General features: G+C 36.4%; 1 protein-coding gene across 1 annotated transcript in view; it reads right to left on the bottom strand.

Moving 5' to 3' along the window:
* The window catches only part of NCOA3 (nuclear receptor coactivator 3), a 56,380-nt gene that overhangs the window by 20,261 nt on the left and 13,187 nt on the right, over nucleotides 1-22,932 (bottom strand). Inside the window, exons 3-7 of the mRNA XM_059480658.1 lie at nucleotides 10,384-10,650; nucleotides 4,864-4,971; nucleotides 2,788-2,960; nucleotides 1,200-1,300; nucleotides 49-223 (exon numbers count right to left, since the gene is read on the bottom strand). Coding sequence (XP_059336641.1) covers nucleotides 49-223; nucleotides 1,200-1,300; nucleotides 2,788-2,960; nucleotides 4,864-4,952 — 538 coding nt within the window. The 5' untranslated portion in view covers nucleotides 4,953-4,971; nucleotides 10,384-10,650. The remainder of the gene's footprint in view (nucleotides 1-48; nucleotides 224-1,199; nucleotides 1,301-2,787; nucleotides 2,961-4,863; nucleotides 4,972-10,383; nucleotides 10,651-22,932) is intronic.

The following is a 22,932-nucleotide window of genomic DNA, read 5'->3' as shown; positions in this document are numbered from 1 at the left end:
GATTGTTTTCAAATAGTCTAGTAAGTGTAGTAGATAAACTTTTACTACCTGAAGATTTAGGTAAGTTTTTAAGAAAGTCCTTCCGGTCCTCTTCATGCAAGATACCATACACACTTGTATTAACCAAATCTTCTTGTTTATACTGCAGATACTGTGTGACATTTTCTGATACAAATACTATGTTCCCATCTCGATTTACAACAAAGAGGAAGCCGTCCAATGCCTAAATATTAATATGACAACAAATCGTGTAAGACAGATCAACTAATTCTCAACATAATTTAATTTAAAAAGTGTGTGTGATAAATGTCAATTTATAATATATTCACTTATTTTCAAGGATAGACATGAAGTTTTAAATTCTTCTTTGAGGAAAAGTGCATATGGTAGGGAGTTGTTTATATAATAATAATTAATATGTCCATGTGATATTCCATTCAGCTTTCACATTGATAACCAGCCTTCTTGTTTCATTCTTGATTCACATGAACACTAGATTACGATTTTGTACCGTTAATTCAATAGTAAGCAATTTGAAACAAGAAGTTCAGTAGGAACAAGCAGCGAGTCATGAACATGAAGACATTTGCACTATCAAGTGATGAGATAGGAGGAGCTAGCCAAATACTGTATGTTCTTAACTGAAAGAGAAATTCAGTATCTATGTTAAAAAACTAAGATTCAAAAATGCTTTCATGAACTTGTAAATATCAGATTGGTTTTCCAGGCATAAAGAAAGGCTATCTGCTATGTACCTTTGTTTAATGTTAATCTTGGGTTATTTTACTTGATGGCAACATTCATTTAAAATGCTTCATAATTTAGTAACACAAATGCAGACATACATGTAACAAACCTCTCCTTGCAAAAACTCCATTTAATGTCTATCCCCTAGAACAAATAAAGTATTCCTTGTACAAATAAGCACTGCTTCAGTAGTAATTTGCTAATGACTGCTAGAGTAAATGAAGCATAGGAATATTAGAAAAAGTAAAAGGCTATTCTATTTCCTTCTACAGAGAATTTCAGCAAAATTAGGAAAACATGATAGATTTTATTCCTGAACCTCTCAAACATACTTCTGCATGGTGCTTGCATACTATTTTATTACTACAGGATTGCATATTTTATTGTAATATTTTCCCCTGCCGTAAGTATTTGCTTCCATAGCGGTTTACTAGGGCCTAATTTGTACTTGCCTGTAATAAAAGAGGTCCCAATGAATCCTTGTCAATAACTCCTTGACCCGTGGATGATACATCAGCTTTCTGAACATCATCATCATTAGAAACTGCTTTTCCTGAAAGCCAAAAAATACATTTCCATAAAGCAACTTTTCATGTGATAGCCACATTTTAATATTACAAGTCAGATCCTAGGGAGAGTGTGAAATAAACACAAAAAGAAGCACAAATGAGAGAGAAGGGCTCACATACTGTTGGCCGATAAGACCAGAAAATATGTCATGGCCACATAACGCCAAAGTCTTTGCTCACATAAATTGACTTGGCAGTTGAAGCTGACATGATGAACTTGCTTTGTGAACATTTCTTGTTATTTTTCACATACCGTCTGATGAATACCTGCTTAGTCTTTCAATAGCCATTAAAAACACTCATATATCTCTTATGTTTTTACTTTGATCAGCTCATTATCATTGGTTACAGTCTTCAGATGCCACCACCACTGTTCTTCAAAAAGGCTTTGATTCATGTTAACAGCTGTGTGCCTGTACGTGTATATACGTGTGCATATGTGTGTGCATGCGTATAACAAAGTCATATTTAAATAATCAAAATATTCTCTGTTAATTTATTGCAGGGGAAGGTGGAATGGGAATTCATGCCATGCAGCAGAATTACAGAAAAAACACTGTGAGCTTTATTTTGTGGTACTTGCTAGCTGGTTAAGCAGACCACAGGAGGAGTACAACATCTCAACTCTCTAATGAAATATTAGAATTCACACAATGACACTACAAAAAAACCTTAAAAACAGAAGCTGATTTTTGAAAATTGTTTTAGCATAAGATGTGGCAATTTACCACAACAGGTAAGATACACACAGCATATTCTGTTTTTCTAATACTTTACTGCCCAAATGACACATATAAGCTTGGGAGGCTAGTCATTGGGAGGTGGAGATGGGGTGGAGTGGTGTTTAAAAAAATAAATTATATATACTCCTCACTCTATATTTCAAAACATGGGTTTTGCATACACCTGTTGGTTAAAAAAAAGTATTATATCACTTAGGTTTACCCTAGCTGACAGAGTTTACCAAGATATTATGCATTGCTTCTTTCTCCTTTTTTGAGCTGGCTGTATTCTGAGTCCATTCAATCACACTAAAAAAGCAATTTTAAAAAATCCATAAAAAATCACTATCTCTGATTGGAGGCTTGCCCATAAGAAAAGGGTAGGTTTCCTTGAAGTGAAAGGCAATGGCATGTGTTCTTCATACCAGTAAATATTTGGTATAGAGTACAAGCAGATGTTAGAATAGCATCTCCTCTTTTTTTAACTTGTCTGTGGTTCAAAACTGGTAAGAAACGCCGTACGCAGTTTTAAAATCCTGATTCCCAATAAAGTGATGATAAATACTTGTTTACTTTTAAATAGAAAATTACTTAAGGTGCATTTAAGGTTTGAATGAAGCCAAAGTCCAAAGACCTGCTCAGTTACATGCTATTGTGAAAAACTACTCAATTTCCCAAGTAACTACTGCTACAAAAAAAGAATCACAATGAAATTAAACTATTAATCTTGACTTAGCAGGGAATTGTACCTTGCTCTTTTATTTGTCGAATCTGTCTCACAGTTTCTTTTAAGATAGCACATTTGTCTGGTTTGACATTGAAATTGTCGATGTCACTCAGATTAGCAGATATCAGCTCAGCCAGCTCTTCAATGTATTTGCTTTCCTGCTCACGTCGACGCTTCTCACCACTGCAGACCAGACTAGGAATGAAGAACATTATTTTGTATACTTATATATCATCCTATACAAAACCTGCGCTCACTCTGTGGATAATAATGTACTTCACTTAACACCCACCCATTAAACCTAGGCAACAGTTATTCTTCCAGCCAACATGAATCTGAAGGGCAAATGTGTGTGCTTTGTTATGCTGCTGTTTGCTTTGGGGTTTGTGTTTGTGTTTGGTTTGCTTATTTTTTAACAATTTTAAGTACAAATTGACATCAAGAAAACAGAAGAAAGCTATTAATAAAAAGAAATACTTCTGCTTTTACTCTTTTACTCTACTGTCAAATTTAATGAAAAGAGCAGCTGCTTTTGCTATAAAATTGTAGCACTCATACAGAAAGCATATTTTAATATTAGAAATTGCTTTACAGTTACTTAAAATTTACTAGACGAACAAAACTGAATTTAGCTTCCTATTAACTCCTTTTAGTTTGATTGTAGAGAGATGATTACAGAAGGTGATACCTCATAAATTTCTAGGCATCAGGACCTACATGCCATCTCAACATGCAAGAAGAGCAGAATCCCAGACAACCTAATGTTTCTGGACAAAATGTCTCTCTCAAATTCTTTTTCCTACCCAGGTTAATGTGCTGAGTAAAGAGACTGTCTACAGCCTAAACCAACAGGGAGAAATGTCATGCACAATATGGCAAGAATAGGAAAAGAAGGACTCAGGGCAGGGGCAAGAATGGACAAAGGTTTCAAGGTAATTGAAAGAGAATAATCATTCTTTGAGAAGAAACCAAGTGAAGGAGTTAGGAAAGTATGCATGGACCATACATACGGAGAAAACAAACACATGACAAAGCAGGAGCTTGAAAGATAAAGAAAGCTAATGAAGGGTGACAATCTGAAAAAGAACTCCTGCATGAGAGACACTGTAGAAAGGGAAAGAGAAAATGGAATGGAGGACACTCATAAAACGACACTGGGATACAGTGGAAGCATTTAAGGTTCTCAGACAGGATCTCTTATAATGATGAAGGCAATTGGCATGAGGCACTGGGATTGTATATATAAATGGGACAAATATTAGTACACACAATGCCTGACAACAAATTTAATACAAGTTAATACTCTATGGAGAAAGAAAAGGGAGGGAGGCAGGCAGAAAGAGAGGGAAAAGAAAAGAAAAGAAAAGAAAAGAAAAGAAAAGAAAAGAAAAGAAAAGAAAAGAAAAGAAAAGAAAAGAAAAGAAAAGAAAAGAAAAGAAAAGAAAAGAAAAGAAAAGAAAAGAAAAGAAAAGAAAAGAAAAAAGAAAAACATTGCTCTCACATGGTGGAGAGCAATAAAAGTCGTGGGGAACAGAAAACTGAGGCCCTCAGACAACAGTATCTGAGAGAGTTGGGTGAGAGGCAGGAAGATAGCATAGATGAACTTAAAAGAAACGGAAGTACAAACAAACCAGCAAAAAGCTCAACCTCTTGCAGTATTCTTTGATAAATGTAACCACCTGAAATGAGGCTTGTCAAATCAATTACCAAATTTAAGATGATGCCTTTAAAATTCCTGTGAAGCAAGAGGTTTTTCTTCTTTTGCCTTGCAATCGCAACTCCAAAAGCGATTCGTTATCTAATGGAAGGTATCCCTGCCCATGACAGAGGAACTGGAACTAGATGATCTTTAAGGTCCATTCTAACATATTCTATGATACGTCCACTGTAATAAAATTTCCACGGGAGTCTAATTATAAAGCACAGTTCATCAACTACACCTAATAGTAAAATTACCTATCTTCACAACAGAAGCTGACCTAGAGACTTTTTCAACTAAACAAATTCCTTAGTTAGAACTTACTCTAAATTGCAATGCAAATTTGAAAAGTATTTTTAAAAACTCATTATAAACCAGTTAAGTTCAATATAAACATACCTTGCACCTTGTGTATCACAGGGCAATGGCTTGCGCTTCCTTGACTCATTAGTCAAACTATCTAAGGAGTTTTCTCCTAATTCACTCATCTTGACCTTGCATCAGCAGCTAAAAGCAATGACATAATAATTGTGAATAAAATGCTCAAAATACTATTTCAAAATGCAGAGTACTTAACCAGATAAGTAATTTATTTTTATCAGATTTACAAGTGAGTTTTCTTAATGCAAATCCAGAAATATTGTGCTACTGAAAAGTAATGTTTGTTTACATTTCTTTAAAATCTACCCTTTATTTAGCCAAAACACAGGTTACTAAAGCTTTCTATCACTCTAAGCAAAAGTAAAGGTTAAAAATGCATTTAATTTTTTTCAGAGATATTTAATATTTGCACCATTAAACTTAGACCACTGTATAGCTCCAATTCATCTAAAAAAAAGAAATTCTCGGTATTTAAACATATATTCAGATAACCTGAAAAGAAAGCAATAAATTAATGTCATACTAAAACACAGTTGCAGAAACAAATAATTTTCATCCTTAGGAGTGTATCAGGGGGCTTACAGGAGTTTCATACTCATCTCTGCATACAGCCAATAGATTACTATTACTATATTGATAGGTTACTATAGCTTTCACATCTCTTGCTAAATCTTCTAAAATCCATACAGTTTTCTAAAATTTTGAGGCCAAGGCAAGCAAACACTTCCACTGTCTTTCATTTCTATTGCTTCTGGAGCAAAGACTGGGCCATAACCCAATAAAATATAAGGCGATTTTGTCAAAGTCTAGTTACATTACACAAACCTGGCAGATTAGATATATATGACACTCATCTCCCCTCACTCCCAAGGAAAAAAAAAACGGAGCACAGACGCAGATGAGAGAAGAAAGCCGTGTGAGGTCCTGTTATGTTAGGATCAAAAACACACTCAGGGAGGAAAAAAATTTAGTGGATCTATGCTATGTATCTAGTTGGAGTATTGTAGAACACAGCTAGAACTATATAAAGATGTTCCAAATTGGTTTTGGTCTTCTAACCACAATGAGAGAAAACAGATCTAGGCAGTTAGAAATTAAGCACTATTTTATCCTTTTTACAGAATTTTCCAAATTAAGTGTAAATTTCATTTACTGCATTCTAGTTCAGACTGCAGTTCTTTACCCTGTACAGCAGTGGCAATAAATGGTGTTAAATATTTACTTAATAGAGTTATACTTGTCAGTTAGAGAGAACCTTTTTTGCATAACATAACCCAAGCATTAAGAAATCTTTCACAGAAAAAGTTCTTTGTCTCCACAAGCAAAAACTACCATTACGACAATTGTTTAAAGAAACTGGCCTAGGACAACCAAATTCCTAGAGTCAGTAATAACAAATCACAAGGACAAGGAACTGATAGAACTAAATGAAGTTTACGTTAAGGAATCAGAGGCTGGTGGCCAACTGTCTCAAGAAGCTCTGAAGAACAGAATATGAGCGCTCTGTTGAACAGGAAGTTAGTTAAACACAAGTCCGCAGTGCATACTAGCAGCAAAGACAACCAACCCCTCAAAGGGTAGCAAATCAACTAACTGCTTCCATGACATGATATCTACGGGGAAAAAAAAAAAAAAAAAAAAAAAAAAAAAAAGAAAAGAAAAAAAAGGGAAAAAAAAAAAGAAGCATGTGTATTACTTTTGAGAAGTGTGTGAGTGCGTGGTAATACTTTAATACTTTTTGTATTACTTGACTGAATTTTTGCTTATTGGCTTCTTGTCAGTGGTGGTGGGGATATCTGCTGTAGTTTTTTCTAAAGCCTAAACTGAAAGGACCAAGACACACAAGAACAGATTTGCATGAGGCAGCATGGAGGTTTTTAATTCTACACATCGAGAATTTAAAAGAACATTCTCTCTACAGCACTACAAAATTTTTAAAGCTAGACAGGACAAAGGATTGGATTACTCTAGCACGTATAAAAAGGCCCAGAAATAAAATAGCATATTTTTAAAGTAAAAATTCTCTTTGCAGCTAATAAAATGTTACAATGCTTAACATAAAATTCTATCATAACCAATCTTCATGCCAATCGATATATATTACAAAAGGAAGGATAACATGTTTTTAAAATGACAACAGAATTAAACCAAATAATCAAACACAATCTTCCATTTGAAATAAACAACTACAAAAGATGCCTACCTCTGTACTATGGGCATGAACTGTACAGATAAGAACTTGATCTTACACATAAATATTGGTAAAGAAACAGGATGAATAAGACAAACCCAGCAGAGAGATGGAAGAGCAAGTCTGAAGACCTTTATCCATTCGTATATTCCTCCAGGGCAAAAAAATCCCGAATACATCCGTGGCGGCCTACTTTATATGAAGTTCAAGAAAAATACACTGTTAGGCCACTAGATGCCAGTACAGAACTGGACAACTGCGGGGATCATATTTCCTTCAATTAGCGTCATTCAGCTGAATGAAAAACTACTCATTTGAACAAGTAAGCAGCTGGAAAAAAGAGATTCCAAAACCAGTTTATGATCATGCAAAAAGCAGTTGATTATCTGAAGCTGGTACTCAGCATTACAGATGACTCAAGGTCTTATGTTTACAGACCTCACAGCTGAAGCTGCATCTTCAGGCATGCTGTAGGTGACACCTGCACACACTTGCAGGATTGCTGCTTCCCTCGCTCCCTCTCTAACTACATTTACAGGCTGAGTACAGTAAGAACGGCAGGTTTAAGAGCTAATGTGGAAAGAGAAAGGAAGAGCTTAAAATGTAAGTCTTAAGGCTAACTCAGGAAGGATGTGGACAAAGCAAGTATGTCTGAATCCCAAGAGTAAATTCTGCTTAAGAGAAGGAAGCATTTGAAACACATTAAGCAGTGTTTGAACTAGGATAGACATTTCACTATAATAAATTTTGAAGGTTACATGTTGTTTTAAATGATTTAAAATAGAAATGTCATTTCTGGTTTAATATCTACTTGTACTGAGAGATAACTCACAACGTAATTGAATAGAAAACCAAAAATTACTACAATTTGTCTCAGAAACATGATAAATATAGGAGCTTGGACAATGAAGAAAAAAATCAGTAATTTGCATAAACTGTTTTCCTACTCTTACACCCAAGTAACTGGTGGTAGTTTGTTCAGGCTTGAAGCTGCAGAGTTGCTGCACATGCATTTTCCCTTCGCTAAGAATATCATTACAAGCTGCGCAGGCAGGCCATGCCTAGAACAATTCTGTAACTGTTTAGCTAAGGAAATTACAGAGGCTGCTTCCCAAAACAGATGGATTTACAGTACAAATTCTTAACAGGAAAACTAATTTCCCAGCTACAGGAAGTATTTGCAAAAGAAGCAATTTCTTTCATTATTAACTCCTCAGTGAGTTAATGAAAGAAATCACCACTTTTGAAAGTACCAGGTGTTCTATTTCTTCATGGAAGCTGAACCTGTAATTTCTAATGGGCTAAAAATTTTTTACAAAAGGAAGGCTATTTTGGGGGTTTGGGGAGTTTTCCTGAAGTTAATTATTTCAAAACACAGCTCTGAAACACAGCTTTCAAAAGCTGAAACTTTTATGCATTTTTACTACTAAAAGAAAAAAAAAAATTAACACAGGCATCTTTGTAAACTTACTTTCTGAGATAAGAGGCAACAACACTATTTCTTTCCTATGAACCACTAACGATGGCTAAAAAGACTTCTCTGCTAGTGATACCACACAATATTATCTACCTAAATGAAGTATTTTTTAAAGAAAATAATTAGAGTGAAATTCTGTTATTTGCATGATTAAAATAAATCTAAAAGCTAGCTTAATTTGACTGAGTAGCTCAGTTACTACATAAAACTGGTCAAATGCAAGAAAATCTATTAAATTTTCCATCAGTATAAATTACCCAAAACAAAGTCTTCAAAGCAAGGCACTGTTTAATTCCATTGATTGTAGCAATAATGAACCACTCCATCATGATGCTCCTAATCCCACTGGGGGTGTGGAACCGAAAGCAGCAATATTTGGAGCAAAAGTTCCAAACTTCCATGATTATTTGCAACATCTTTGCATGTATAATCTTAAATTTTCCTACATTCTTCTCAAGTCAAGATAACAGAAAATAACAAAGATATTCTTGTTCAGCAGTAACTCTGGTGAAGAAAACCACCAGTCCTTATTATTAAGGTGCTCATGCCTACACCCTTTGCAATGTACCATACACTTTTCATATGTCTATTCACTTCTCAGTGAAAAGCATAAATGAGTTGTTAAAAAGGTACTGGGTTTTGCACATGGCAGATAAAATAGTTCCAGTAATTACTAATCCATCTATTGCAACAGCGTATGGTACAGCCTTCCAAACAAAACCATAGATTTTAAAGAAAACGTGTGGTTTTGAGTAGCAGTGTCCAACCCGCCACGGCTTCATTATTTTGACAGGGTAAAATCCATTGTCTTCTAAAATTCCACCCTGAAATAACAAGAAAACGATGCACATGCCAACAATACAGTATGTTTGCAATGGGGAAAGTTCCTTAGACCATTTCCTACAGCGCATTCAAGCCAAAAGGATGCTGAAATTACTAAGCACAGTAAGCAGAAAGTTTTCAGTTTGATGCAACTATTTCTTCCCTCATCGTACTCAACTCACACCCACAGAATTTAGAAAGCTACTATTTAATATCCCTTAGATTGCTTTCTGCTACCTTGTCTTTCAATGTACTCATTTCCTTGTCCAACTCAAGCATGATTCCCTTGTGCCACCGCTCTCAGTAGCTGGTAGATGAAAGATCTATCCAGCAAACAGGACATGGCAAGTGAGAAGGTTTTATCCTAGCAGGGCTCCAAAAATACCAACAATTACATGTTTCAGATTTAGTTTTTCTATCTGTTTCACTGAAACAGTTAACTACCCTGCAAAATGCACAACTATACAATACTAATTTAAAACATATCCTAAATATTTTCTTAAATAATGGTTTTTTTGCATGAAAACATTTTAAATACTTCGTTGATCCTACGAAACCACCAAGTTTTTCCTATATTAAGTATGTATGCTTGTGGTATTTTGCATCCTTGGAAGCTCTTCTGTCTGAGCTGATTTCTTGTTTGAGGAATTGACTAAGCAGAATTTAGCATTACTCAAAATAAGCCAGTTACAAAGAATTAAACCAAACAAGTTCATTTCAATGAATCATGACCATGCCCTGGAATTTTACACAATGTTAGAATATTAAATAGAATCCTCCCTCCTAAAAAACAAGATATAAGTCACACATTTTTGCAAGATGCAGATTGCAATATTGAAATTTTGATAATAAATAAAACTACAGGATATTCCATTCTGCAACTCTGTATACTTAGTTCAAATTTGTTATTTCAACATTTTAGCTCCCTCAAATACACAATAAAAAGTATCAAAAGTATTGAAACTTCTGATTCAAAATATTTTTGATATTATGCAAAGATTCTTTTGTTCTAAGACTAACCACAGAAACAACTGATGTTTCCACTTACATAGACAGGAATCCACAAGAATATAAGGAGCAATTTCACTTTCTGGCAGTGGTACAGTAAGGTTTTTGGTTTGGGTTCAGTTTTTTTCTTCTTTCTTCCCTCCCATCCTTTTCTTTTTTTAAGAACATGCTTCTCATATACTAAACTGTAGCTTTAAAAATGTTCAGGTATATATAGTCCAAATATGAGATCAGTCCTTAGCAAAGATTCAAGCACTGCATATTTTTCAGAGGACCTTCAGAATCAGAATTCATTTTAAGTCACATCCTGTAAAACAAAAATAATATATGATATGTAACTTCACATAACTGTCACCTCTGCTATACATTGAACAGTAAACCATTCAACTCTTGTCCCTACACTAAACCCACACGCTCCTCTTCTAAATACAGAGGTATTAGCCAACATCTTAACATCTTAAATTTTAAAAATATTTTATTTTAACACTGTGGTCTGTTCCACTTCACATGAATTAGTTTATGTTATTAGGGTGCTTATATCAAAGCACAGCCATGCACTAAGCGCTTGGCATTTGGGGCTGTGCAGTCAGCTTCCCCATCGGATTTCACATCAGTACAACTTTCAACACGTGAGCATACAATTTCCTGTCTAAAGCCTGCTCAACCAAAACCCAAGAGTGCTCAAACAAAAACATCATTCAGCATGTTTTGATCTCAATGGGTTCAACATACCGACCTTTGACTAATTTACCCACTCTCAGGACGAGCTACAAAGATAACCAATTCACACCATGTAGAACCTTAGCATCCAACACATCCTGGCTACCAAATCAAAGTTTACATACGGTAGGTTTTTTGATCAAATTTGTAAAAGACATAAAGAAAGATCATTACATTAAAGTCCAGATGAGATGGCTAAGTGAGAAGTCTTATTGTTACCTGTGGCACAGACAACAACAATATGACAGACACCTAAACACAGAACACACTACAATGTGTTCAGGTTAAAAATATGCTTATATATAATGTGCCAGATACGGTGAACACGATAGTTACTTTTTAAAATAAGACATAAAAAGGGCAGCACTTGCAATCTTCCTTAAATGTTTCAGAGATAATTACTGTGCCTTTTTAAAAAAAGAACCCAAATACAATACACTTTAAATTAGAGTGCGTAAGACCAACATACTTTTAAACCTCTGAGGAAGGAGCAAATGCAGCAGATAAAAATGCCACTGAATCTTTACTACAGCTTTGTGAATCTCAAAGTGCAATGAAACAAACCACTGAAACAGACACTCATGTAAACTGAGTAAATAAAGAGGTTTTCATGTAACTAGTTTATACTAAAAAGTCTTTCATTACCTTTTAAGATAAAAAGCACCTATACCTATATTATGAAGCAAACAGGAAAATATATTTGTTGTACTGATACATCACTTATCCAGTGCAGTGCTTATCCAGCACTTCCCCCACCAGTACAGTAACTAATAAAATACTATTCCAAAACACAGGCATTTGATCATTCTCTACCCTTTCTCCCTCTCACATTCCAAAATGGGATTTACTAGGTATAAATGATTCAGAGACTTCACTGAATCAGGACTTTCAGTTTAAAAAAAGTGCCATCTCTAATGCTAGTGAAAGGCACCTTGCTGCAACATGTTAAATATTCTTAATTTCATGCACATTCATTTTATATTAAACATTCTATCTTAGGGAGACTGTTTTTTCAGACCTTGCCAGGTTTCATTTACCAATTCTCCTGCAGTGCTTATGTTTAGTAAACACCATGCACGCTTGGGCTTTTTCTCAGACATGACAATTAAATTGAACCTTTTTCACTTTGCATTTATTAATACGGCAGAACACTTGTAGTTAAGAGACGGTCAGAGGTGGAAGATGCTTGGCGTTCATCTCCTGTTCCTCTGATAAATAATGCATGCAGATCTATTTTTGGACTGTCATTACTTGTTAATTTGTTTCCTACTCATCCCGGTTTGCGAGTTAGAGCAACAGAAAAAGGACCATGTTAACAGCAAACAAAACACATGACAGAAAAGCAGATCGCCTGTAATAGTGAAACTAAAATACATAGAATTAAAAGTATTTATTTAAAATTAGTTATTCCTAATACTCCTAGTTGTTTTAACAGGGCAGGTGAACACACCTGCCTTTAATCTTCAGGATAGCATAAATTCATCTTTAAAACTCAACTGCACACTTACATTTCACACTAAAACCGCACACTCCTTTGGTGATATTTTTATGACGACCATCTTCTGCCACATTTTGCCATATATATATATGTGTATATACAAATATCAGCAGCTAAATCTTCCATTCATTCAAGTAGAATAATTTTAAAGTAATTTGTGACCTAAATTTCATTTTGTATAGCCTATGCCAATTTGCCTGAGAAAGGAATCAAAGGAGGAATGGTCATTTCATGTGAGAAAAGAACCCAGAAAAGTGGACACATCTGTGACATCTCAATATGAACAGAGATCATAGAGGCCTTATACAGCTATACTGGAGGGTGTGGGGGACGAAGGCTTGCAAGGCTTTTTTGTTTGTAACACGAAGATGTGAATAATTTTGTAAAATGCAGTCAGGAAACCTCATGTGGTATAACTAAATTAGTCTGTTTCTTGCTGGATCTCTCTGCTGATTTCAAATTTTAGATGAATCAGGCAGGAGTCATGAAACAAACTCAGACACAGAAACAGGAAAAGAAAACGTGAATAGACTTTCCCTCATTAAACAGACATACACTGCACGAGACATATATTCTAACACTTCTAGCACATTACAATGTGGTATTCATTTCTTCATTACATTACATCATCTGTAGCTCCAGTTCAAACTATTAAAACCAGGTATCTCATCAAACAGTTTTAACAGGAAAATAAAAAGGAAAAGGAAGGCAGCAAATGAATCAGTTACTGCTTGTGCACACAAATCAAAGGAATTGTGAAAGATGGTATAATTGTCATTTGAGGTTAGTTGTGTTTAACAAAACAACATGCAGCCTAGAAGTAGTGTGGAATATTAATTTACACATCTCTAGACGTATGTGGGGACATCACCACACATTCCCTCAAGACAGAAAAGTGATTACACAGGCCCTCTTATGACTGTATCGTAATAACAACAGAGAGAGAGAGAGAGAGAGAGGGAGAGATTATGCTGCCTCTCAAGTGAATCCTGGATAATAGCTGTTACACCTAAATAGCCTTTGGAACAGAGAACAAAAATATCAAAAAATACCTACATGGCTCTGTGAGAAAGTTAAAGGGGATGCCACAGGGAAAAGGTTAGCATTCAAGAAGTGGAAAGCTTGTTTACATGGGAAGAACTGAAAATGAATTGCAACAGGAAGTACAGGACTAAAAAACGAGAAGACTGCACCTTGCACTGAACTACAGGTGATTATAAAAAAAATGCTTGAGTAGCACATCATTAACAAGAAGCCAGCAAGGGAGACAGTGGACAAAGGCATAAACTGGACACTCAGAGATAATAAAGCTGTAGCTGTGAAAATTTCTTCATGTTGGCCTTTACCTTTGTCAATCCAAAACAACACAGAAAATGCACAGGTTTAAAACCCTGCTGGTTCCTAACGGGAGCAAAGAAATCCCATCTTTACCCTTGAATTTTTAACAAAGTGGTCTAGCAAACTCTGAATTCCAGACTGGCTTCAGACACTAATTTATCTTTCATCTTTGGCAATTTGGATATTAGTTAAAGAAGAAAGAAAATTATTTCCTAATATAAATAAAGAAAAATGAAAATTATTTCTTATGTCATTTGAAGTGTCTTCCAGGTTGAAAGGGTTAGTATGAATACTAGTAAAAAAAATAAGTATGACATTTTTATTAAGCATATTAGTAAGGAGGAAAATATGTATATCTTTCACCATTGATCAGTAGTTAAAATTATGACGATCATAATCATATTCATCCATTCCAGTTTTAAGGCCCCTTCAGTCTTGAGTTACTTGGCAGCCAACATTTGTGATCTGTCTACCTCAACACTGACTTACTGAAGTAACTGTAAGTCTAAGTTACTGAAGGAAACTGTAAGTCTAAAAGACCAGCAAGCTATGTGGACTGACAGAAAATCTGAAAAACATGAAAATAATAATTTCTTCCAGACATTTTTCTCTTCAAGAGGACTATTAGACAAGAATAATTACATTCCGTGCTTTTAACATTCCAAAACAATCTCATAATTCTTTATGACATCTAAAGCAAGGAGGACAAGTTTTTTTATTATTCAGCCAATGAACATGAACTGTTTAACCACAACACCAAAATGGCTCCCAGAAAAATTGGTCATCCCTGGAAAGAAAATGTATCTTCTCTCTGACATGCGTTTTCATTTACCTAAAGAAAAGCTTTAGCATTTATTCTACTAAGGAACTGCATTTTAACTATATTTAATTTTATGATTTCTAGGAAATGTATGCTTCCAAGAGTATATTGCATATTTAATATAATCCCATGTACTGAAAGTCTGAAGCCCACTAAAACATTTAATAGTTAAAAAATATTTTTGATCTTTAAACATTACTCTTACATGTTTACATTATAGTGCTAGTTTACAAAATGCTTATATTGTGACTAAATTTGAGAAATGAAAATCATTATGGGTGTATTCTCATCTTAGTAAGAGTATTGATACACCACTGTGCTAACCCTAACCCTAACTCTAACATCTCTAGAACAAAATTATAAAAGCAACAAGACAGGCTGAACATGTGTACACATGTTAAGCTCTGAAAGCTGCTTAAAAATGCAAGATTGAGTAAAGTTCATGTGAATGTTTGTATAGATGCAGAGCTTTGAAAGCTGCTTGAAAATGTAAGAATGAGTAAAGTTCATGTTAGCCTTGATAAATATCAGCTGTCAGGCATTGCCAACCAATATGCACTATGTTTTCCACAAGCTAGAGCCCAGTAAAATGCAATTTTTACTTTACTGGCTGAATATATTGCATTATACAAGGCAACATTTACCCAAGGTCAAAAGTTTACTGTTTTCAAATTTTAACTTCCAAGTAGGATATTTTTACACAAATATCATGACACTGAAATTAATGGAAGCTTTCCTAAAAATCTTTCATCAAGTTACATCTAATCCTCTAATATACACTTTCTACCAGAATGGACAGAGTCAACTTCAAACCAAGTCAAATGCAACCTGAAAGAAAAAAATGTTGTTCTTATATCCACTTTCAATTCTGTATTTTTCTAGGACAGAGAAAACTTATCACTAGAAAAAAAAAATTAGATAAACATCACTTATTTTCCAAATTTCTATCACCTCAGAGCTCTGAGGTTGATGAATGTCTGCAGTTGTCTGGTATAGTGCTAGAAATGAAAATGTATTTCAGTAGTAATATCCAAAATGAAAAATACTTGCCCTGTATTTTCACAGCATCATCAAAAAAAGACTGCTATAGCATGTGGAGCCAACAAGATAGAAGACATACTGGTTTTACTAGCACATAATTTTTGCTCTGAATTTATTTCTATTTGTCAGAACTGTAATTTCTCTGGACATTCCCTATTTGTACCTCGAGAACAAAAACTGCCTACTTTAAGGGCAAGAGCATTAGTACAGCGACTACATTGGCCCGTGCTTTTCATTTACTTATCTTGAAGAAAACCATGCCTTTCCAGCTGCCATCTGATTGGACAGAGCAAAAAATGGGCATTGTGCCATGACATAGCATGAGGAATTTTTGATACCACAAACTGTAAAGTTGAGTCCTTCTCTTGTCTAAGTCTTCAGCAGACTAGTGTAAGCACAACTACACACCACAAACAAACGGATGCAACAGTTATGGACCACTTCAGCCGATTCTTTTTTCTTTTCTTGTATCAGTTCAGTAATACTGTCTCTCTCCTATTTATAGTTCATTTACTGCTGTGATAAATTACCTGATACATTATATTGACTATCACAAGCACGATATATACATACACACACACACACACAAGAAACATCAAAAGGGAAGTTTAGAGGAATCAGCTTAAAACTGTGCTGGAAACAAAGCACACTCTTCTAAAAAGTCAGCAGAGTAAATATCCTGGTCTGGTACTTCAGCAGAAATCAGTAGGCAAAGCTACTGTTTACTGTCCCTACTGCCTGAGAGATCAAAAAACCCGAGCCTGTAACAGAAGTTAGGAACAACCTGATTATCAGGGCACATCAACCCACCCTATCTCACACACATTTACATAGATAATGCAACCTACAGAGTTATAAATGCATAAAGTCCTTTCAGCTATAGCAGCCAATCCTCATTTTTATCACATTTTTCAACCAAGTGCAGGTGGAACACAACTTGCAGCAGGAGGTCTGCTTCACCAAGATCACATCACTTTTCTATCAGAACTTTTCTTTCTACAAACTAGTTTGTACATTAAAGGAGAAAAAAAAAATTCTCAGTGATTCCTGAAAAACAAGACTGTGTGTATGGACATGTGTCCTCAAGGGAATTCATACGTCTACAGCTTAAAATTTCTTGCGTCTATTCATGTTGCATCCTGATGATATCACAAGAGAACTCAGAAAAATTATTATATTGGCAGAGGAGGTACAAAAATGAATAGATAATTTTTTTTTAAATGTCTTTCAGTAAGTTGTTGCTATAAACATGCTCTTTTAAAAAGCATTTAAAATCCAGAAACCCAAGACATTACTGCTGCAGAAGACCAAGTGTTCACTCATCACTGAAAAGCTGCAACAAGGATGTGGACAGGACAGTTTTGAGACAAACCTATTGAAGAAGAAGCCAAGAAAAAGCCACTTATTGTATCCCACAATTAAACCATCACACTGCAGGTAGTAAGTTTCACCACCAACTGAAACGGATATAAAGGCAGAAAAGACACATACAATGGTAATGTTTTAAAACCTAGCAAAAATCTGAGGTCCAACTACTACATGTCTACTCTTTTCCAGCATCATTTATGCCAGCATGACAGTGAGGAGCTGATCAAGGGGAAACTACCAAGCTTTAATAAACCAGCAGAAGTCTGAAGCACACAATAGTAGCTCTGATGAGTTTTGGAACATATAATAATTTTCCAAACTGAGAAGCTGTGCCCTAGTATCTCCTCTAAATCACCTTTCCATTCTTTTTTTAGAAGAAAGCAGATAGAAAATTGCTTTCTAGATAGAAAGCTGCTTACTCTAAACAGGGAAAAAATAGATGAAAACACCATGGCAGGAACTTCTCTTTAAATTTCTCATTCATCATGTGGAAACCTTGGTGGGGGAGAAAATTCTAATAGGGCAGCTCCAAAGCAGCTGGCAAGACCCTATTTTGGAATGTGGGGAGATGAAACCAACATGAAGATCTTCTCTGAATAAACACATAGAATAAAGCAGTAGAGAACGCCGACACATATTTTCTGTTTGTGACTGCTCATTAAATGCTTTTTGGTTACAAAATGTCTTCACAGTATCCGTGACTCCCTTCTTTTCAGCCATATTTATTACAGGAAACAGTTACACTAGTGATTTTTCATTATCAGCAGTTAACTCTCAATAATGACCTTCAAAACCACTCTCCCCAGTGGGGTCCTTTGAAGTTATAGGATTTATAGGGCTAACGAAATTTGTGCTTCTGCAGCTTCAGTATCAGCGTTACTTTTTTTGCTAGTTTCCCACCCTTCTGCTGGCATCTGCAGCAACAATTTTAGAGTTCACGGATTTTTACCACTAAAAGGCACGTACACATAATGTTATCACAATGCAACCATGCAAGTGTGCAAGAGAACTCTAAGACACATTAAATTATGCTTCAGAAATAGAGTTCAGAATTGATTCCTAATTTGTGACAGTTGTTATTCACTCTCCTTTAGAAGATCATTTATTCCATTTTACTGTGATAGGCAACATGATGTGCAGCTCCACTGTGAAGGCAGGAGAGCTGCCATGAAACAATGAGAATCAGACAGGATGTGCACAGGCACAGGAAGGAGAGAACAACAAATTACAGGGAGGGGGGAAAAAGAAACTGTATAATAGCTGCTGCTTAGGTACACTAGCTGGAATAAACAGGGAGGCCACAAACGATCAAAGTCAGGGCACGTTTCTTTTGCAATTGCAAGGAGAATTACACACATGAGGGTGCAGAGGGTCCGCTATTAATCATTTAATATTCATCGTTCCTCGATGTTGCTGGCAATGCTTCTGGAGACTCCCTCAATTCCCAGAAAAAGCTGCATTAAGAACAAAGCAGCACTACAAGAACAGCTCACATGGAACCACCACAGTTCTGTCCTACTCTACTAACACCGCTGTAAAGTAAACACTTCTTACCACTAAACTGCTTACAGAACTCAATTTTTAAAGAGTCCAAATCACAGCAGTTGTGGGTACCTCCTCAGCCTAATCTCTGATTAGGAAAATGAACACGCTATATAAATCCGATGAAACTATTTGCAAGAACAAGACAGGAGAGATGTGGAAACAACAGACTGAAGTAGTCAGGCATCAGGTTTCTTTGTTGAGAAAGAGTTTTGAATGTTATCTCTAGGTAAGGTGCTGAGTAACTACTTGATTAAATGGCACTTAACATTCAGTAAATTTAATGTTCCAGCAAGAACAGGCGGCCATACCTGCGCCTATGAGCCAGTGAGGGAGGAAATGGAAACTGATGCAGTAATCAAGTCAGTGATTCTTTTGTCAGTGACAAGACACGCACTTAAGGGGAAAGAAATGTGAAATAACTAAATGTCGTGTTCATACTTCATTGAAAATGTAATGCTGTTATAACTTGTCTGATTTGGCAAAGCTACAAAGGGGAAGGTGAATTTTCCCGGCCACAGGTATTTCAGGTTTGTGGTAAAATCTGCAGAGTATGAAAATGACACATGCGTTAATTTGGTCCAGAATTTGCTGGAGTCACACTCTAAATAAAAATTCCTAGCATTGGCTACTCTAGGCCTCCGACACTTTGCAATTTGGCAGTGAAGTTCAGCTGACACTTCTTGTCTCAGACTGAGTTGTTGGAGGCTTTCTTGTTTCAGGGAGATGCAGAATAGAAAAGGAGTTAGGTAAATATGTATTCAGTTCACAGACATATGAACTAAGTTGCAATATTGAGATATTCCAACGTAGGATTTCAGTAAGGAGACACCACCTCAATCTTTTAAAAAATTCGATAGTGTTTATTAAGGTCGCTGAAACCATCGTACCGGGTGACTCATCCTCCCTTTCCGATGGTCAGCATCAGTTTGTAGGTTGCTTGTAGTTGGGTTGTTTTTTCTTCAACCACACAGAAACATGTTGGAAACGGGAAAAAAAACCCCAACTGATTCCTACTTGTGTAGCGATGGGACTTTCAGAAGATAGCTGGTAGTAGCCTTTAAGGCAAATTCCAGCTTCGCCGTTAGCGGCACACAAGCAAACTACTCGCTTGTTCTCGTCCTCCCCCTCCCCTCAGGGAGACTGCATGCAGCACAGCATGATTACCGAGAAAAAAAAAATACAGGAAAAAGGGGGAAGCGGGCGGGGGGGGAAAGAAGCCTTCAGCTCTTGGCAAGGGGAAGGCGTTCCACAAGAACTGCTACAGGGTCAAAAGTTTACTGTGGTTTCAATTTCACCTTTTTGCAACCAATGAGCGTGCAGCGGCTCCAGACAGAACCGCGGGCGGCAGCGGCCCTTAACTCCTTGCGGCCCGGCCCGGCCCTGTCAGGGAGCGGACAGTTGGGGAGAAGGGCCTCTCCTCCCTTTCCCCTCCCTTCGAACGAGCATCAGAACGCCCAGCAGCCTCCTCCGGACTGAGAATTGCTTTCAGCACGGAAATAAAAGGAAAGGGGAGTCGTCCGAAGCAGTATAGCAGCGAGGCAGAAGTTGAGACCTGTAGAAGTAGGGCCCCTTTCCCTCGCTTTAGCTGAAAACCATGGCAGTAAGCAAAGGGCTAGAACTGATAGTAGGCATTATCAAAGCATCACTTAACTCCGGAGGTGTTACAGCTACGAGCCGCCTGTTTGTGCCAGCAAACAGGAACGACCTTGAGAAAGGGGAGGGGGAGCATCAACACAAAACTGTCAGAAAAGATTCTGAATGCGCAGTCCAGAGCTGCAGTAATTTACTTTGCTTCACGAAAAACAAGGAATCCACGGTACTGTGGGCATAAGGCCAGGCAGCCCAAGAAGTACTGCTGCCCAGTCCTCACAGTACCAGTCATAATAGCCTGCTTCTAGATGTTGACTACAAAACAGGACGTCATCTACTCCCTGAAGGATGGACATTGAAGTCATGGCTCTTAGCTACAAAAATCCTCAGGTCTTCAAAATCTTGCAAAGGAGAACAAACAAAAGCAAAAGAAAACAAAAAACTTTACAAAAAAGTAAAAAATGCTCTGGGCATGAGATTTGTAATAGATTGTCTGGGTTTAGCACTGAAAAAGAAAGATGCATATTCACTCATGTTATGACAGAACTAGAGCACAAACACAAAACAGGCTTCTTGTTCCACTGTATCATCACTAACAAAGCAGTTTTCACCCCAGGAACTACAGACCCAGGTGAATCAATCCATGCAGGGGTACCCCAAAATCTGTGCTGCCACCAGGTTTTTCTCTGGGAGATTGGTGAAAATGCTGATGACAGCAAATCTGAAAGACATGATCTATGATCGTGTTTTGGCATTTGAACTTGAAAAAAAAATCAAATGTCCAGCTACGCTTGAGCAACAGATTTATCACCCCTTCATCGGTCTTGCAAAGAAAGAGGACTAAAGCTCCTGTGAAGATGTTCAGTTCAGTGCAGCAACAGACACCATAATAAAAGACAGCATGAAGGGAAGTATGTAAAGCATGTAGTTCAGGCAAATTCTTTAGAATTTGTAACCTAAGAGTATGATTCCATACAGCAGAAATGCATAGGCTTCCTTAGAGATTGTAGCAGCTCTGATTTGATACCAAGTAGAATGGCAAGTCATCACACACATTTGCAGAGTAAAACACATGGAACTAACCATTTCAAAACAGGAGGCAGTCAAATTGAGAAACATTTGGAGGCATGTGTTTTGGCATAGTCTGAGCTCCAACACAGTGCAGAAAGGTTGACAAGAATCTGAATATACTGTGAAGAGGTAAAATGAGTAAATATGCCATCGACATACAGAAAAGGTTCATGGTAAGGATGCGGGTGAAAACACAAATCAGTTTTCCAAACCCTGAAGCCAAGGTAAATGGTTTAAGATAATGCACATGACAACCTAAGGTGGAAAAAAACATTAGTCAGTTGGCAGCTATTACTAATTTTCCATCAACATGCAGTTTCAAAATCAGTAAATTATCTTACCCAGAATGTTAAAGGCTTTCAGTGCACTTTGTAATGGTGAAAGATACTCTGGTCTCAGACCTCTATACAGGTCCAGAAAATGGATGAAGACTCTTACAAAACAGCTATGCCAGCTGAAAACAGTTCCAGTCAAACTGATGTAAATCATACTTTTGCAAATCATACTTCTGCGACTCAATTGACAAAACAGTTTTTGGCAATAAGATAGTCACGCGAAGCCTCTTAAAACCTGCTTCAGGTATAGTCAGCCACTCCAGAGCAGCCAAAGAAAACCAATTTCCAGCTGGTGGACAAGGTCAAACAGTGATTTCTTGAACCCACACAGGTAATCTATGCAAATAGGCACAGCAGCAGCTTAATGCAGCTACTATGAGGTTAAGTGCAATGCCTTGCGAGATGCTAATAAAAGATGCAGGAAGAGATTAAAACACGAAGTCAGAAAGTTGAAGCCATCATAAGATCTTAGGTGACTGAGTTCATGCCCTACTACCAAGCTTTCCTACTGTAGTTAAAAAATGGAAAGACACCACAGAAAATGCTATCAAATAATACTGTATTTTCACAGCTTAGCTAGATTAGGACAGTTTTGCCAATACTAATTTAAGACTTAGTTACTTTTATTAAAAGCTCTCAGTACATTTTTTCTCAGTAAAAAGTTCAGCTTGGTTTTGTTGTTTTGCCTTCTCTGAATACTGCATCATTTTAGAGAAATTATTTTACAGTAAGGTATCATAAATGAATGTCCTTTTTGCACGATGGCCTCATTTTAGAAGAAAATGGATACTATAAAATTTTATATCAAGTCAGCATGTTACCAAGAAGTTTTGCTGTGTTTTCTGAATTTGATTAATACAAGTCAAGGTCACTTCCTGAAAGAAGGATGCCTACTACTGCAGCTGCAAGCAAACTAGACTCAAAAGCGGGGGGATGGGAAGACAATACTGACAGTTGCTAGCACTGTCTCCAAAAATAAACCAATTACTAAAGTCAAGTAAAATTTGGAATTTTTTACTACATCACTACATAAGTAAAATAATAATTGAAGTCTGAGTCTGTATAATTACTGTTCCAAGCAAACAAGATACACAATGATGCACCACCGAACCTGCAAAAAATTACTAATTCTGCGAACCCTTTACTAAACTCTATACAATTTCCTTAAAAATATATCTTTTCGTTTTCTTTTTTGTTTTCTTTCTTTGTTTTATCATGCAGTTCATGAAGCTAGTAAGAGACTGTCCTTGAATTAACGGCATG

The sequence above is a fragment of the Ammospiza nelsoni genome, chromosome 12 (assembly GCF_027579445.1).
Source record: "Ammospiza nelsoni isolate bAmmNel1 chromosome 12, bAmmNel1.pri, whole genome shotgun sequence".
Classification (NCBI taxonomy): Eukaryota; Metazoa; Chordata; class Aves; order Passeriformes; family Passerellidae; genus Ammospiza; species Ammospiza nelsoni.
This window is presented reverse-complemented; position numbering and strand designations above follow the sequence as displayed.